This window comes from Meles meles, chromosome 6 (assembly GCF_922984935.1).
Source record: "Meles meles chromosome 6, mMelMel3.1 paternal haplotype, whole genome shotgun sequence".
NCBI classification, from domain to species: domain Eukaryota; kingdom Metazoa; phylum Chordata; class Mammalia; order Carnivora; family Mustelidae; genus Meles; species Meles meles.
Genome location: NC_060071.1, coordinates 102,391,374 through 102,406,852, shown reverse-complemented (window position 1 = coordinate 102,406,852; position 15,479 = coordinate 102,391,374). Strand labels below are relative to the sequence as shown.

At 39.1% G+C, this 15,479-nt stretch overlaps 1 protein-coding gene across 1 annotated transcript in view; it reads left to right on the top strand.

Annotated features, from left to right (window-relative positions):
* The first annotated feature begins 7,751 nt into the window (after positions 1-7,751).
* NEMF (nuclear export mediator factor) overlaps positions 7,752-15,479 on the top strand; it is a 52,920-nt gene continuing 45,192 nt past the window's right edge. The window contains exons 1-4 of the mRNA XM_046007390.1: positions 7,752-7,874; positions 8,698-8,766; positions 8,907-9,009; positions 12,059-12,184. Of these exons, the coding sequence (XP_045863346.1) occupies positions 7,816-7,874; positions 8,698-8,766; positions 8,907-9,009; positions 12,059-12,184 (357 nt within the window). The 5' untranslated portion in view covers positions 7,752-7,815. The remainder of the gene's footprint in view (positions 7,875-8,697; positions 8,767-8,906; positions 9,010-12,058; positions 12,185-15,479) is intronic.

Sequence of the window (15,479 nt, the reverse complement as noted above, 5' to 3'; positions counted from 1 at the left end):
TCACCATAGCACATACCTTCTCAAATGTCCATAACCCCACCACCCTATCCCTAACCCCATCCCCCCCCTGCAACCCCCAGTTTGTTTTGTGAGATTAAGAGTCTCTTATGGTTTGTCTCCCTCCCGACCCCATCTTGTTTCATCTATTCTTTTCCTACCCCCCAAACCCCCCACGTTGCCTCTCAACTTCCTCATATCAGGGAGATCATATATGGTAGTTGTCTTTCTCGGACTGACTTATTTCACGTAGCCTATTATTCTAGTAGAATAGGAATTTCAGGGGTCACAAACAACAAAGAATAAAGACTTTACAAAATTAGGCAAGAAAGAGAATTCTGGAAAGATGGTAGAGTTGGAAGCACCAGGAAACTATCTCTCGACCTAGACAATAATTGCAGAATTGCAGACAACAACTGGCAGAACCTGTCTGGAGTACCTGTTTTGGAACTCTGAGTCTACTGACTGTCTGCAACTCCAGAAAAAGTCTTGGATGGTAAGTTATGGTTAGCTTTTGTCAATCTCCACTCTGAGCCCCACATCAAGCAGTTGTGCACATGCTCCTAGAGCAGCTTGCACCTAGCTCTTGGCAGCCAGAATGGGCAAAAGGACCCTGTTTTCCAAATATTGAGCATCTGTTTTCTGATTGATGATTGCAGCTTCTGGTCACAGAGGTGCAGACAAAGAGGCAGGTGGTCATTGTTGTACCTCCCGTCATTGGTGAAAGCCACTACTAATTTCTGGAGGATTAAAAAAGCCAGCACCCGGGGCGCCTTGGTGGCTCAGCGGGTTAAATCCTCTGCCTTCGGCTCAGGTCATGATCCCAGGGTCCTTGGGTTGAGCCCCACATCCGGCTCTCTGCTTGGTGGGGAGTCTGCTTCCTCCTCTCTCTGCCTAGTTGTGATCTCTGTCTGTCAAATAAATAAATAAAATCTTAAAAAAAAAAAAAAGGCCAGCACCCTTTTTTCTCGTCTCATTTTTTTTTCCTTTTTCCCCTTTCAGGAGCCAGATATCAAAGACTAGGACATTCAAAAGCAACTGTATATATGGGAAAAATTAGAAGTTTCTGCTTTCAAGGACTTGAATAGACATTTATCCAAAGAAGTTATTCAAATGGCCAATAAGCACATGAAAATCTGCTCAACATCATTGATGATTAGGAAGGTGGATACTAACACTACAATAAAATATCACTTCACACCCATTTAGAATGGCAAAAAAATATTGGAAAAATAACCCAGAAAATAAGAAGCCTTAGTGAGGATGTAGAGAAGTCGGAATGCTTGTGCACTGTTGGTGGGAATGTAAGATGGTATTGCCATTGTGGAAAACAGTATGGTGGCTCTTCAAAAAAAATTTTTTTTACGACTTTATTTATTTATTTGACAGAGAGAGAGACATCCAGAGAGAGGATACAAGCTGGGTGAGTGGGAGAGGGAGAAGCAGGCTCCCCACTGAGCAGGGAGCCTGATGCGGGCCCCATCCCAGACCCTGAGATCATGACCCAAGCCTAAGATAGACACCTAATGATTGAGCCACCCAGCTGCCCTGCTCTTCAAAAAATTAAAAATAGAACTGCCATATGATCCAGCAATTCTATTTCTGAGTGTATACTCAAAAGAATTTATAATAGAGTCTTGAAGAGATATATGCACACTCCTGTTCGTAGCAACATTATTCACAACTGCTAAAATGTTATAGCAATTCAAGTGTCCATTGATAGATGAATAGATAAGCAAAGTGTGGTCTATACATGCTATGGAATATTATTCAACCTTAAAAAGGAAGAAATTCCAACATGCTACAGCATGGGCGAAACTTGAGAACACTATGCTAAGTGAAATAAACCCATCATAAAAAGACAAATACTGCATGATTTCAGTTACAGAAGGTACTTAAATTAGTCAAAATTGAAGAGACAGTAGACTGCAGGTTTTTAGGGGCTGGGCACAGTGGAAATTGGGAGTTATTGTTTAATGGGTATAGAGTTTCAGATTTACAGGACAAAAAGAGCTACAGCATTGAATGGTGGTGATGGTTTACAACATTATGTATTTAGTACATAATGTATTTTAATATCACTCAACAGTACCCTTAAAATAATTAAGATGGTAAATTTTCTTTTCTTTTTTTTTTTTTTTTAAGATTTTGTTTATTTATTTAAGAGAGATCACAAGTAGGCAGAGAGGCAGGCAGAGAGAGAGGAGGAAGCAGGCCTCCTGCCGAGCAGAGAGCCTGATGTGGGGCTCAATCCCAGGACTCTGGGACCATGACCTGAGCCGAAGGCAGAGGCTTAACCCACTGAGCCACCCAGGTGCACCCAAAGATGGTAAATTTTCTATGGATCATATTTTACCACAATTAAAAAATGGAAAAAAATTAGTTTAGAAAAAAACCCCCGAAGTGTTTAGTTCATTATACCAACAAACAACAATTACAATAATACAAATGTTTGACCAAATATCTAGGCACAGTGACCCAGCCAAGTTCACACACAAAATTAACCATCACAAGTCCACCCCTGGTCAATTAGGTACTCTTATATGGCTTCTTAAACCATACTTAGCTTCTAAATAAAGGCAATAACAAGGTCATACTTCTGTCTAACATGATATAACTATCTATGTGCAACCAAAAATGCATGAAGTCTTTCCCCAAAGAAGAAGGCTAAGTTGTTGGGAGATGTTTGCTCTTCTCCTTGGTATTGCATGCATGATTTAAATACTATGATGTACAAGTAACTGTCCTGTAAATTTGTCCTATAAATCTGAAACATTTAAATACTATGATATAAAGTCATTACATCTTATGTTACATGATAAAGGGATAAGAAAGGGGAGAAAACAAAGATATTTCCTTGACATATATACATATCAAAACACACACACAAATACACACACAAATAAGGAAGAAATATTCCTGACAATTACAATTCTCATTTCTGAAACAGGTTATGTGGTCATAGCTGGTATTTGTAACTATTTTCTTCCACCTCAGCTGAGAGTCATGGTTCTTCAACTGGTGGAGTTATCCAAACCTTCTTTCCTGAGGGGGTCTAAGCCATTAGTAGTCTTGTCTGGATCAGGCTATTGTAGTTCTCTATTGACTTTAATCTCAGAACATGGTCATGCTAAGAGATTCCCTAAGGGATCTACTATGTTCCAGACATACTCCCTTACTCCATGTGGAGTAGCAAATTTCTCCCTGGTAGTCAGGACTAATTACCCCACTAAGCACAATAACTCCCTTCTGGCGTATAGATTCAGAGGTATGAGGAACCCAAAGTGACTAGGCAGCTGTCTAAACTTCCAGTTCAATGGAATCATTATTGTATCTCAAAACTAGCAGCTTTTTGGGTCCCTTGGTAAATGGATCCAAGTAACACACGCCGAAGAGGAATATGCTGTCTCCAAAATCCAAGAAAAGTCCACAAGGCATTGTGGGTTCTTCTTTGTTGCAAGGGGGACCATATGCAACACTTGTCTTTCACATTAAAAGGGATATCTGACATATCCTGCATCACTGGATCCCTAGAAATTTCACTGAAGTAGGTCTCTGAAATGTCATCAGATTTATTTCCTCCCTCTGCCACAAATGTCTTACCAGTAAGTCTACAGTAGTTTCTACTTCTAGTTTGCTAGGTTCAGTCAGCATAATATCATCAATATAATGAGCCAATGTGATATCTTATGGAAGGGAAAGGCAATCAAAGTTCCTGTGACCCAAATTATGATATAGGGTTAGAGAGTTGATACCTCTGAAATAGGACTGTGAAAGTGTCTTGCGGCCCTTTACAGCTGAAAGCAAACTGCTCTGGGTGGTCTTTATTAACAAAGATGGAGAAAAAGACATTGCTAGACCAATAGCTGCATATCAGATATGAGGGGGTGTGTCGATTTGGTCAAGCAATAAAACTATGTCTTGTAGAGCAGTTCCAATTGAAGTAATCACTCGGTTGAGTTTACAATAATCCACCATCACTCTCCATGATCCATCTGTCTTCTGCAGAGACCAAATAGGCAAGTTCAGTGGAACATGTTGGGAATTACCACCGCTTCATCTTTCAAGTCCTTGGCGGTGGCACTGATTTTTCTTAAAAGTTTTATATATTTATTTTAGAGAGAGAGCAGGGCATGGGAGGGAAAGAGGAAGAGAATCTTCAAGCAGGCTTGACCTTTCCTACCATAATAGTCTCACTCTATAGGCCAGAGAATCTGTGTGGGGGATTCAGAAGCTGCTAAGTATGTCTATTCCAATCTTATATTCTAGTATTGGGAAAATAACCACAAGATGGGTTTAGAGGGGCGTCTGGGTGGCTCGGTTGGTTAAGTTTCTGACTTTTTATTTCAGCTCAGGTCATGGTCTCTGGGGTCATAGGATTGAGCCCCGCACAGGGCTCTGTGCTCAGCGTGGAGTCTGCTTGTCCCGCTCCTTCCCCCTCTCCTCCTCCTCCTAGTCTCTCTTTCTTTCTCTCTCTAAAATAAATGATTAAATCTTAAAAAAAAAAAAAAGGATGGGTTTAGAGATGCCCTGGGCCCACCGTGAGGCAGATCTGAACTAAAACTTCATTTATCACATGACCTCCATAAGCCCCTGCTTTGACTGGTGGACCAAAGTGACATTTTGAGTTTCTTAGAATTAGTGTCAGGTCAGAGTTAGGGTCCAGCAATCCCCAAAAGGGATTTTTAAAAATTTTTATGATTTACCGACCATTTCCTTTCCCCCCCAAAATACAGTTACCTTGGTAAAAAGGTAAAAAGACTCATTTGTCCCTATGGGGTAGACTGGGAAAAAGAGTAACAGTAGAAATTTTTGGAACTGTACTAGGGTTCTTCCTCAAGGAGACCTGGTCTCCCTTTCAATTCAAGGGACTCTGGGTCTATAAACTGGCTCAAGTCTGGAAATTGAAGTGCTATGACTCTTATTTTTATGATTTAAGTTAGATTTTTGTCCATTTGAGCTAGAACTCTTCTACTTATACAGATCAAATGAGAATTTACTAGGCTTCCCATATCTTTTTCTCCTAGGAATGCCATAATCAAGAGCCAGCATCACATATCTCCAAGAGTCAGACTATTGGATTGCTGTTTTGACTCTGCTGTCCACTATGGTAATGCACCCAGTTTGCCTTTGGTGATGGAGTGTTGCCATTTGGACACTGCCACTTCACCATTCAATCATTCTCGTTGCATTTAGGCTTCCAATTCAGTGGCAGCAGTTCCTACTGTTAAGTTCTGACCTACAGAGAAATGTGACCGTAGAACCCTTCAAGGATGCTGAGGCTTCCCTCACAAATTTATTTCTCACTGTTGTAGTGAAAGGTTTGTCCCCAATGGAAACTTCTAAAGTAGGTGAGTAGGTCTTAAATGACAAATGCACCCCACTTTTATGGAACTAGACAGTGGAGATGGTTGCACAACATTGTAAACATTTTGAGAGTTACTGAGGTGTATACTTCAAAATGGTCAAGATGAATTTTAAGGTGAATTTTATGTTATGTGAATTTTATGTTGTTGAATGTATATGAATTATATATTTTATGTTATGTGAGTTTACCTGTTTTTTTTAAATCTCAAAGACTACATATAGAATATTTCCACGAGTTGAGTAGTAGAAAGTAAGATTAATTATATCATCCCTTCATCTTCTAGAGATCAGTCAACTTTCAAGTATAGGCCAGAGGCCCCTTTCATCTTGGTAGTGTAGTGCCCAGGAATTTGCTTTAATTATGTCTACAGTTATTATTGAATGCACATTAAAATTTGAGAATCATAATTCTAGATGCCCATAAGTCACCCATTAATAATTTTCTCTAAAATTTTGGCTGCTCCAAATGTTAATAGTACCTGTCTACGGTTTCAAGTGGTCACTTTTATCTTCTCTTTGAAAATCAGAAGATGATTTGCTCACCTGGTTGCTGCTTATTTTTTCCAAACATCCTCAAATAACCCTATCTCAGAATTTTCTCAAAGTAGAGAAATTACTTCAAAAACTAGAAATGATAGAATTCAGCAGTAAATGATACTGTTCTCTGGTAATTTTTGCACTTATCTTGATCTACTTCTTCCCTTAGGGATTTTCTTACATTTTCTTTCTGATGCCCACTTTCCTTGACAGACGAAGCAGAAGCAACGTCTGAGTTGTTTGATAGGCAGAGGGACCCTGTATAACTTAAATCAGTGTTCTGCTCCTATCTTATTGGTCCAGTGCCCCAAAGTGGGAGTTTTGCTATGAATACTTCAGTTTTGGTTTTGAAGAAACATCCGAGTGCTGTCCCTTTCAATGTGGAGTTTTACTCGGGTGCTTTGATGCAATATACTTAAGCAATCTTTCGGGAATGGCTTCAGAGCCAACGTCATAAACTTAGTATTTTTTAGGTACAGCGGGACCTCTCATATTTGCACTTTCGACCACAGACTACTTGGCTCCCACTCTTTCCTGACTCTCCAAATGGTTTATTTTACATTTTGAGCTATTCTGCATGGTTTACTGTGTCCTACGATGCAGTAATGAAAGCTGTGTGCCCTTTGTCCCATAGCAGTCCCCCCCGCTAGCACCTGTACAATTCCGTCTTTCTTCCGAAATGGCAAGAGCGTCCGTTCGAGGTAGAGTCGCCTTCTGCTGGTGGGAATTCTGACGACAGCCGCCGGCAGACTGGAGAATCCTCCCAAGCCGTGGATCTTCGCCGGACGCGGTGGCGCGCGCCTGTAGTCCCAGCTACTCGGGAGGCTGAGGCAGGAGGATCGCTTGAGCCCAGGAGTTCTGGGCTGTAGTGCGCTATGCCGATCGGGTGTCCGCACTAAGTTCGGCATCAATATGGTGACCTCCCGGGAGCGGGGGACCACCAGGTTGCCTAAGGAGGGGTGAACCGGCCCAGGTCGGAAACGGAGCAGGTCAAAACTCCCGTGCTGATCAGTAGTGGGATCGCGCCTGTGAATAGCCACTGCACTCCAGCCTGGGCAACATAGCGAGACCCCGTCTCTTTTGAGTTCTCACCTTAAAGTATCCTTTCTTCTCATGTATCTACCCAGCACAGCCAAGAGTGGCATACTTACATTCCTGCACGATGGTCTTCCCACTACCCTGTGAATCCCCCATAGTGGGGTGATCTCTTATTCTCTCTTACTTTTTTTGTTATCTAACGAAATACCTGAATACTCAGGTTGCCTAGCGTTTATGGAGTTGGTATTGCATACCAGATACTACACTGAGGCAAGGGGATGCCAAGACCTAGGTTAAATGAGAACCCCACAATACATCTCGAAATACTCAGCAGGGTCCATCAAAATAGGAACTCTTTTTTGAACGTTGCTTCATCTTTATCACTGAGGGTAATTGTAAGGCGAATGAAACAATTCCGCTTCGTTACATTTCAAAATTCTACTGGTCCGAGTACCCGAATGGAAAGGGGCTGTTGCTCCGACATACCGAACCCTACCGGCCATCTAGGGGAAACCCTCCCAGTACGCTTCTCATAAATTTCTACCACCAGCAGGGGTCACTAGGGAGACTCGCTTGAGTCCCGAAACAGAAGGGAGAAAGGTAGCCGGACTAGTCCGTCAGCTTTCTAGGAAGAAGTGCAGTTTCAAGAGAATAGTTTGGATTTATTTCGAATTGTTTCGGTATAACGAAAAGCCAGCTGACGGCGATTCGATAACCCAAATCTTTGGAGGAGTGACGCAAACACCTTCGCTTCAAGGAATATTGGGTCTTCTGCGCGGCCGTAGATTTCGGTCTAGTGCGCCTGCGCATAAGAGTAGCGGCGTTGAGTCAGGCAGTCAGTGGAGAAAACTGCGGTAGCGACCCTCAGACCTCGCCATGAAGACTCGCTTTAGCACCATTGACCTCCGCGCGGTACTCGCGGAGCTGAATGCCAGGTACTGGGTGATAGGTGACCAGGCTCGTGCGAGGAATGCAGAAGGCAGAGGCCAGTGCTCCAACGTGGAAGAAAGACCAGCCTGATGTTTCCCCTTAATCCTCTAGTGCTGACTTCTGCGGACTTGGCTAGGCCTGGGTGGGCGAGCGCGTGACATCTTTCCCGTAGCCTTCAGGACACCTGGGGGACCCCAGCGTCCGCATGCCCCACACCCCACTCTCACGGGTTGCTTGTCTCACCAGGTCTTGGGTCAGGCTTCCGCGGGGCCCTCGCCGAGCTCTCGCCTTGTTGGCCTGAGTTGCCCCGGTCTGGCAGCAAACATTAAGTAAAACAAGAGTCACCGGGTGAAAGCCAGAATGCCCCAGGAGTCTTTTGCCTCAGGTTTCCAGAGTGGAGGCCTGATTAGACACTCCTCCTTACTCCTAAGAGAGGGAATGTCGGCGTCCTAGCTGCAAGTAACAGATGCTAGTCTGGTTTCTATTCAGCTGTGTGAGTTTTGTCATTTTTCCAGGGTTTCATTTACCTTTTTTCCCCCTTTTGTAATGTGGATTAAATTGTACTATATTTCCTTTAAAATATTGGGTCATTTCAAGGACGCAGGGCATTGCCTGGTTTTCTTAGGGCTGGCATACCACTTTTGTTCATAAAAAGTTACGGTTAAGTTTGGCTGAACGCCTGGGACCTTCAGACTCTGCTCCCTGGTTGACTCCATATCCTTAGAGTTGGAAGATCCCCTCTTTCCAAGGCTCTGCTTCTGCCTGCCGCTTTAATTTCTGTGAAGTTTATATTTCAAACGTTGTTACATGTTTCCTTTCTCTTTGCAGCTTAATAGGAATGAGAGTAAACAATGTTTATGATGTGGATAATAAGACCTATCTTATTCGTCTTCAAAAGTAAGAGCATTTTACAGGCTTGTTTTATCTTTGGTAATTAAATATGAGATTATTAATTTTTTTACTTGCACTTTTAGTCTTTTTCCTGAGTTAGTATTGACAAATGCCCTAAAGAAAAATTTAACTTTTTTCTTCTACAGACCAGACTTCAAAGCTACACTTTTACTTGAATCTGGCATACGAATTCACACAACAGAATTTGAGTGGCCTAAGAATATGATGCCATCTAGTTTTGCCATGAAGGTAAACTTTACGTTATACTTGAAGCTAAATTATAAGGCCCTGAGATTGGTCACTAACGATTTAAGTTTTAAAACGTTTGGTTTTCCTTTACTATTATGAATAAAGTAGAGATAAAGTAGAGTAGTTGATAGATACTGGGATAAACAAAGTAGCTGTTTATTGACTTTTTCCTGTTACTCTTCACACCCCATTGTGGTCCAAATCTTTCTGTTCCCACAGTCACTATTCTAGTTTGAGCTTTCATAACATTCCCTTAAAGTCCCTTAATTACAGTCTACTTCTTGCTATGAACATAATTGTGTCAGACCAGTGTTAACATTTCTAGAGCCTCCTTTTCATCAGTTTTTCACCTTTTCATGATTCCCTAATTTCTGAACTCATCTCCTACCTATATCCCATAATTCTTGGCTTTCTATGATATGCCCTACCTCCGCTTTCCTAGTTTCCTAGTTTGAGCTACCAATCTGTATTTTGTTGGAATACTCAATGACATTAGTATGTTACCAATCATACCTTTTTACTTTTCACTTTTCTCTTTGCTTTTGTTTTTTATTAAAACTGAGATTCTGCATTTGTGGACGTGTTACCTATCCGTTTGTTGACATAACAGATATACTGAAAGATTATATGGTACAGAGGAAGGACATTAGAATCAAATATACCTAACTTAGAGTTAATGATTTTGCCGCTAAATAATTTTATAACCCAGAAAAGGTACTTAACCTCTTGAAACTTAGTTTCTTTAAATGTAAAATGTGGATAATACCTCCCTCATGGGATTATTGGTGAGGATTAATTGAAGTAACATGTAAAGCACCTAACACAATGCCTGACACATATTAGGGCTCCATATGTATTAATTTCCTTCTTCCTCTCCTCCTCACTTTCCTTCAGAAATTTATTTGTTTTGGCATTGTGTTATTTCATTAGAGGCTTTACAGAGAAGAATCTTATCCCCAGCAACTTAGAATCTGTTTTGGATTACAAGTTAGGTAAGTGTTTCCCAAATCACAAGGCCTGTCACAAAATTATCAAAACTTAAAAGTTTAATATACTTAATAGTAACCCTAAATGGTTTTTTGGGAATTATCCCTAATGGTGGCACTTGGTATTTGTATAGCACTTTTCAAAGTAAATGAATAATGTATATTTTAAGTTGTTTAATATATCAGTGGATATGAAGAACAGTTATTTTAGTTTTACAGATGATGTAACAGATGATAAGATATATGATACTGGGATTGTGGGAAAAATCCCCAAATTAGGCTATACCAATAGAAAGCCAAATACTCTAAAAAGTGTTAGAATTTTATGAGTTAGGTGGAGCAGACAGTGTTAAGCACGTTACAAATAATTTAACTGTTGCTACTGTTGTATGGCATAGTCATGCTCAGTTTGTGGTAAATCACAGTGATTGTTCCTCATTCTCATATTTGGGGATGCCAGTTAATGCTTTTTGGTACTGACAGTTGTTTTCATCAAGCTGCTAATAGGGAAATAAAATAAGCACTGCATATGTACCATACGCCCATCTATATTCATGATAAATAATCTTCCCTTTTCTCCATTCCATTGTGTGGATTTCTGTTCCTTTCAAGAATGCCTTTTATCTCCATTTTTGACTTTATTTTTCTTGAATAAAAATACTACTGGGGGACTCTGGAAGGATTGTGATTTTCCCCTGGGGTTTTAAAAATAGCTCTATATGTAGGTCACTGTTTAAATCAAAATCATTATAGACCACTCATAAGTCAGAACTATTGAATATAGGAAGGCGAGATTGTTAGAAGTTTGAAAAGTCTTATTACATCTGCCTGAATATATTAGTACATAAAATGAGAATTTTAGTCAATTTGAACTATCAGGTCTGGGGAAGAAGTCTTGGTTATCAAAGAGTTGGCATTCTAAAATTAATTATATATTTCTTTCTTTTGATTTTTTTTTAAGGTGACCTTATATTAACTTCTCTGTAAAATTTGTCTTGAATTTAAGTCTTGAAAGCATTCTATCTTACTGGTCTTGACTAAGGGGTCTTTCTAATTCAAGAATTAGAAATAATTGGAAAATTTTGGGGGGCACTACAGAGTAGTCTTATTTCTGGTTTGTATTATACTTAAATATTTGTACTAAAGGATGATACATAAAATCTAAAGTAATAGGTGCTTACTGGGTAATTTGTGTTTGGGTTTAAAAATGTTAATTTTATTTTAATTGCTAATAAAAGAACATCATGACTTAGGGATAGGAAGAATGGGATTTGATAAGGAATGGGAGTTAATACATTTGGATTTAAGCTAAGTTGATCAAAACCTTTGGAGACAGTACCAGAAAAATTCTTTCTGGGTTGGATTAATAAATTTGGGGGGGGAGGCGGGCGCCAGGGTGGCTCAGTGGGTTAAGCCTCTGCCTTCGGCTCAGGTCATGATCCCAGGGTCCTGGGATCGAGCCCCGCATCGGGCTCTCTGCTCAGCAGGGAGCCTGCTTCCGCTTCTCTCTCTACTTGCCTCTCTATCTACTTGTGATCTCTCTTAAATATATCAAATAAATAAAATCTTTAAAAAAAATAATAAAATAAATTTTGGGGAATAGAAGGTAATTGGTTGTATGTAGAGGACTAACTTATAGAATACCAATAAGCTCATGGTTCAGAATTTGTATTTGAAGTAGAAGATTAGTGGAAACCACTAATTAATTTTGAACACAAAGGAAATTGGGGATACTTAAAAGATGGGACTAGAAAGAGGCTTAAAAGGTTATAGTTTTGAGTGAGGACATCAGGGTAAGAAAAAGGGATTTAATAGTGTGTAAACAAATTTCTCTGTAGGTCTGTCATTGTCTTCTTAAAAAAATATAAAATACTGTTTCAGAGTTAGCAGGGTCATCTGAAATAAAGTGTTTTTCCTTAAATTATCATTTGCAAGCTTTTGTTTACTACTTTTTAAATATTAATACTGACAGTAATGAACAGAGGAAACTTACTTACAAACCAGTATCAAATGATTAGAAATTGACTTCTGTATAAGTGACTTTTTCTTCTGTTTTTCACTAGTGTCGAAAACATTTGAAGAGTCGGCGTTTGGTCAGTGCAAAACAACTTGGTGTGGATAGAATTGTAGACTTTCAATTTGGAAGTGATGAAGCTGCTTATCACTTAATCATTGAGCTCTATGACAGGGTAAGTTAAATTTGGGGAATGCTATCAACGATAATTGATCATTATATTGTTATTTATTTGTGCAATACTATTGTACTGTAAAACATGGTCAGGGAATCTTCTGCCCCTTCCCTTACAGGCAACTGCAACTGCAGCCCATCTGAAGTTGATTTTTGTATGTGATCTCAGGTAGTGGTCAATTAAAATTTGTCTGATACCGTCTTTTAAAAAATTTTTTTTAAAAACTTCTTTGTTTGGAAATGACTATAGATTCACAAGAAGTTGCAAAGATATGTCAGTGTCCCTCAGTTGCTACATTTTACATAATTAGAATACAGTATCAAAATCAGGACTAGTGTGCATCTAGTTCTGTGGATTTTACCACCTTTGTAGATACATGTAACCACAACTGTAGTCAAGATGCATAATTTTCCATTGCCACAGAGATCTTGGTGATACCCCTTTATGGTAATATCCACCCACCCCACTTCCTCCCACCATCCCTACCTCCTGACAACTACCAATCTGTTCTGTCTCTATAATTTTGTCATTATACTGGGCCTTCGACAATGAGGTCAGTTTCAGAACCTTGCTTGAGAGGACATATCAGATACTCTTAAACAGGAGTTGTTAAACTGCCGGTGTCCCCTTTTTATAAAGCTCGTGAGCTTAAGAATGGCTTTTATGTTTTAAAAGGGCTCTTAAAAGGAAAGAAGATGCAGTTGAGACCATATGTAGCCACAAATGCTAAAATGTTTACTATCTTGCCTTTTTGGTAGCATGACCCCCTGCTCTTATAAAATAGACTCACATCATCCAAGCCAGTATTGCTTAGACAAATGCCAAAATATATCAGGGAACCAAATTAGAATTTGTGAGACTTAATTTAATCTAGAAGCAGATGCTTTTATGAAAATAGAGTGCCAACCTGTGATCTAGGATGATCAGAATTAATCACACAGGACTAAATAAGCTGGAGAGAATCTAATTGTGGTAATTTTTTTTTTTTTTTCCAGAATATTGTTAGTGTTATTTTTGTGATGAGTGTCTTATTGTAGTATATGATAAAGCCCTTTGTCTTTCTCTTGATCTTTGGTAATTCATACTTCTGCAAATTGAAGTGATCTATTCCATATATGGTAATTTGCTCTCATTGGGGTTATATTTTATATGGAATAGTAGTGTCCACAAAGCTCTCCTGAGAAACTGGTTTTGTACCTTTTTTGTGGCTTGTAAGATCCTAGCTTATTTGTTGTGAGGAAGATCACATCTGTGTAGGTTTGAGTAACTTTAAAGAGAAATTTACTTATGTTTATAGGTATACCACAGACATAGTGAGTAGTGGAGGTTTTTTTGTTTCTTTGTTTTTCTGTTTTGGTTTGGTTTCATAAGATTTGAATTATAACCAAGTATTAACTTTTAAATCTCTGGGATAACAAACTTTTGAAAATAAAATCCCAAATTTTTTTATGAATTCTCCAGGCAGTAGTAATTATTACGGCTTTAGTAACTGCTTCTTATCTGTGGCTCTAGATTTGCTGATTGTAAGGAGATTTGTATATGTTAATTAACATTTCTTGCTTACCTATATAAATAAATCAGGCCAAGATGTAATAAGAGTAGCTTATGTGTGTGTGTATTTGTCATTAATAATTTTGGATGTTATGATCATGAGAGGGGACTGTAAAAAAAAAAGTATCCATTTGTCTCTTTAAAAAGAGGCAAAAAGGACAAAATGTCATTTTAGTATCCTATTGAGTGCTGTCTAGTAGGCATTCCTGGGGATTATCTTTTTCCTTAAAGATGTATAGCTTTAATTTGGTATTTACTATTGATTAGGTTTTTTAAAAATGATTCTATAAAGGTAGATTTTAACTTGTAGAAAACTGATAGCAATACAAATATTTCTTGCATCATAGCAATGAAAATAATTGCATCCAGTAGAGATTCAAATTGTATTTGTCCAGAGAAAAGATAGCCCCAAAGGTTGGTCTATCTTACTGCCTTGAATTGGCAATCTTTTTTTTTTTTTTTTAAAGATTTTATTTATTTACTTGACAGACAGAGATCACAAGTAGGCAGAGAGGCAGGCAGAGAGAGAGGAGGAAGCAGGCTCCCTGCTGAGCAGAGAGAGCCTGATTCGGGGCTCAATCCCAGGACCCTGGGATCATGACCTGAGCCAAAGGCAGAGGCTTAACCCTGTGAGCCACCCAGGCGCCCCTTGAATTGGCAATCTTATACAATCATTCTCTTAGTTACTCTAAATATTTCACTTCATTTCTCTTACAACCAGTTTTACCATCTAGTTGGTTCAGTTCTTAATTCAATACTTTTTTTACAGTTACAAAAATAGTTCATTGTCTTGTGTCATCCATTGTTCCTGATCAGTGTCAGCTCTTTTGAAGGTAACCTGGCCTTTTTATCTGGATGCTTTAAAATTTTTTCTCTTCCTGTTCAGTTTTCAGTTTTGCTGTGGTGTGCCTAGTTGAATTTTTATTTGAAATTATCTTTTGGGGATTCATAGCACTTCTAGAAATGAGTTGATGTTTTTCATCAGTTTTGGGAAATTCAGCCATATTTTCTTTGACCTGTTTTCCATCACTAATTTTATTGCTATGGGACAAGAATCATTTGAAATTGCTTTGTGTGTCTGTTTTTAGTTTCTGTTGCCTTTTTATTTTAATTACATTGTGTGTCTCCTCACATGTCTGGTTATTGTATTGTGTTGCAGGCATTGAGTAGGAAAAACAGTATAGTTACATTGTGAGATCTGGAATGATGTTCTCTTCCTCTAGAGAAGATAATTGCTTTTTATAAGTAGCTAAAGACACAAACAATACCAGATTGCCTCACTCCAGTTAAGAATTGAATTGATTAGAAGCTGGGCCTGGAGAAGCTGGTATATTTCCGATTCATCTCATCCCCTGAGATGCAGCCTTTATGACTCACTATTCAGAGTTAGATTTACAGGGTATCTCTCCCTCCCCAACTCATCTTTCACTTGGACTCTGAACTACAGTTTTTATTCTCCTTAGTTGTCCTGTAAGTTTGTCAAAATTTATGCTCAGCTTCTCAGCCTATCAGCTTCTTAACAGTTAGACAGATGATCCTAGGGGAAAATTAGCCCCAAGCGTGGGACTTAACCTTTCTGAGTTTTCTTCCCCTAGGATTTGGTCCGGTAAATGTTTACTGTCTTGGTTGCATTTTTTATTTCTTCCTTTCTTTTTTTTAAGATTTTATTTATTTATTTGACAGAGAGAGACACAGCAAGAGAGGGAACACAAGCAGAGGGAGCGAGAGAGGGAACACAAGCAGA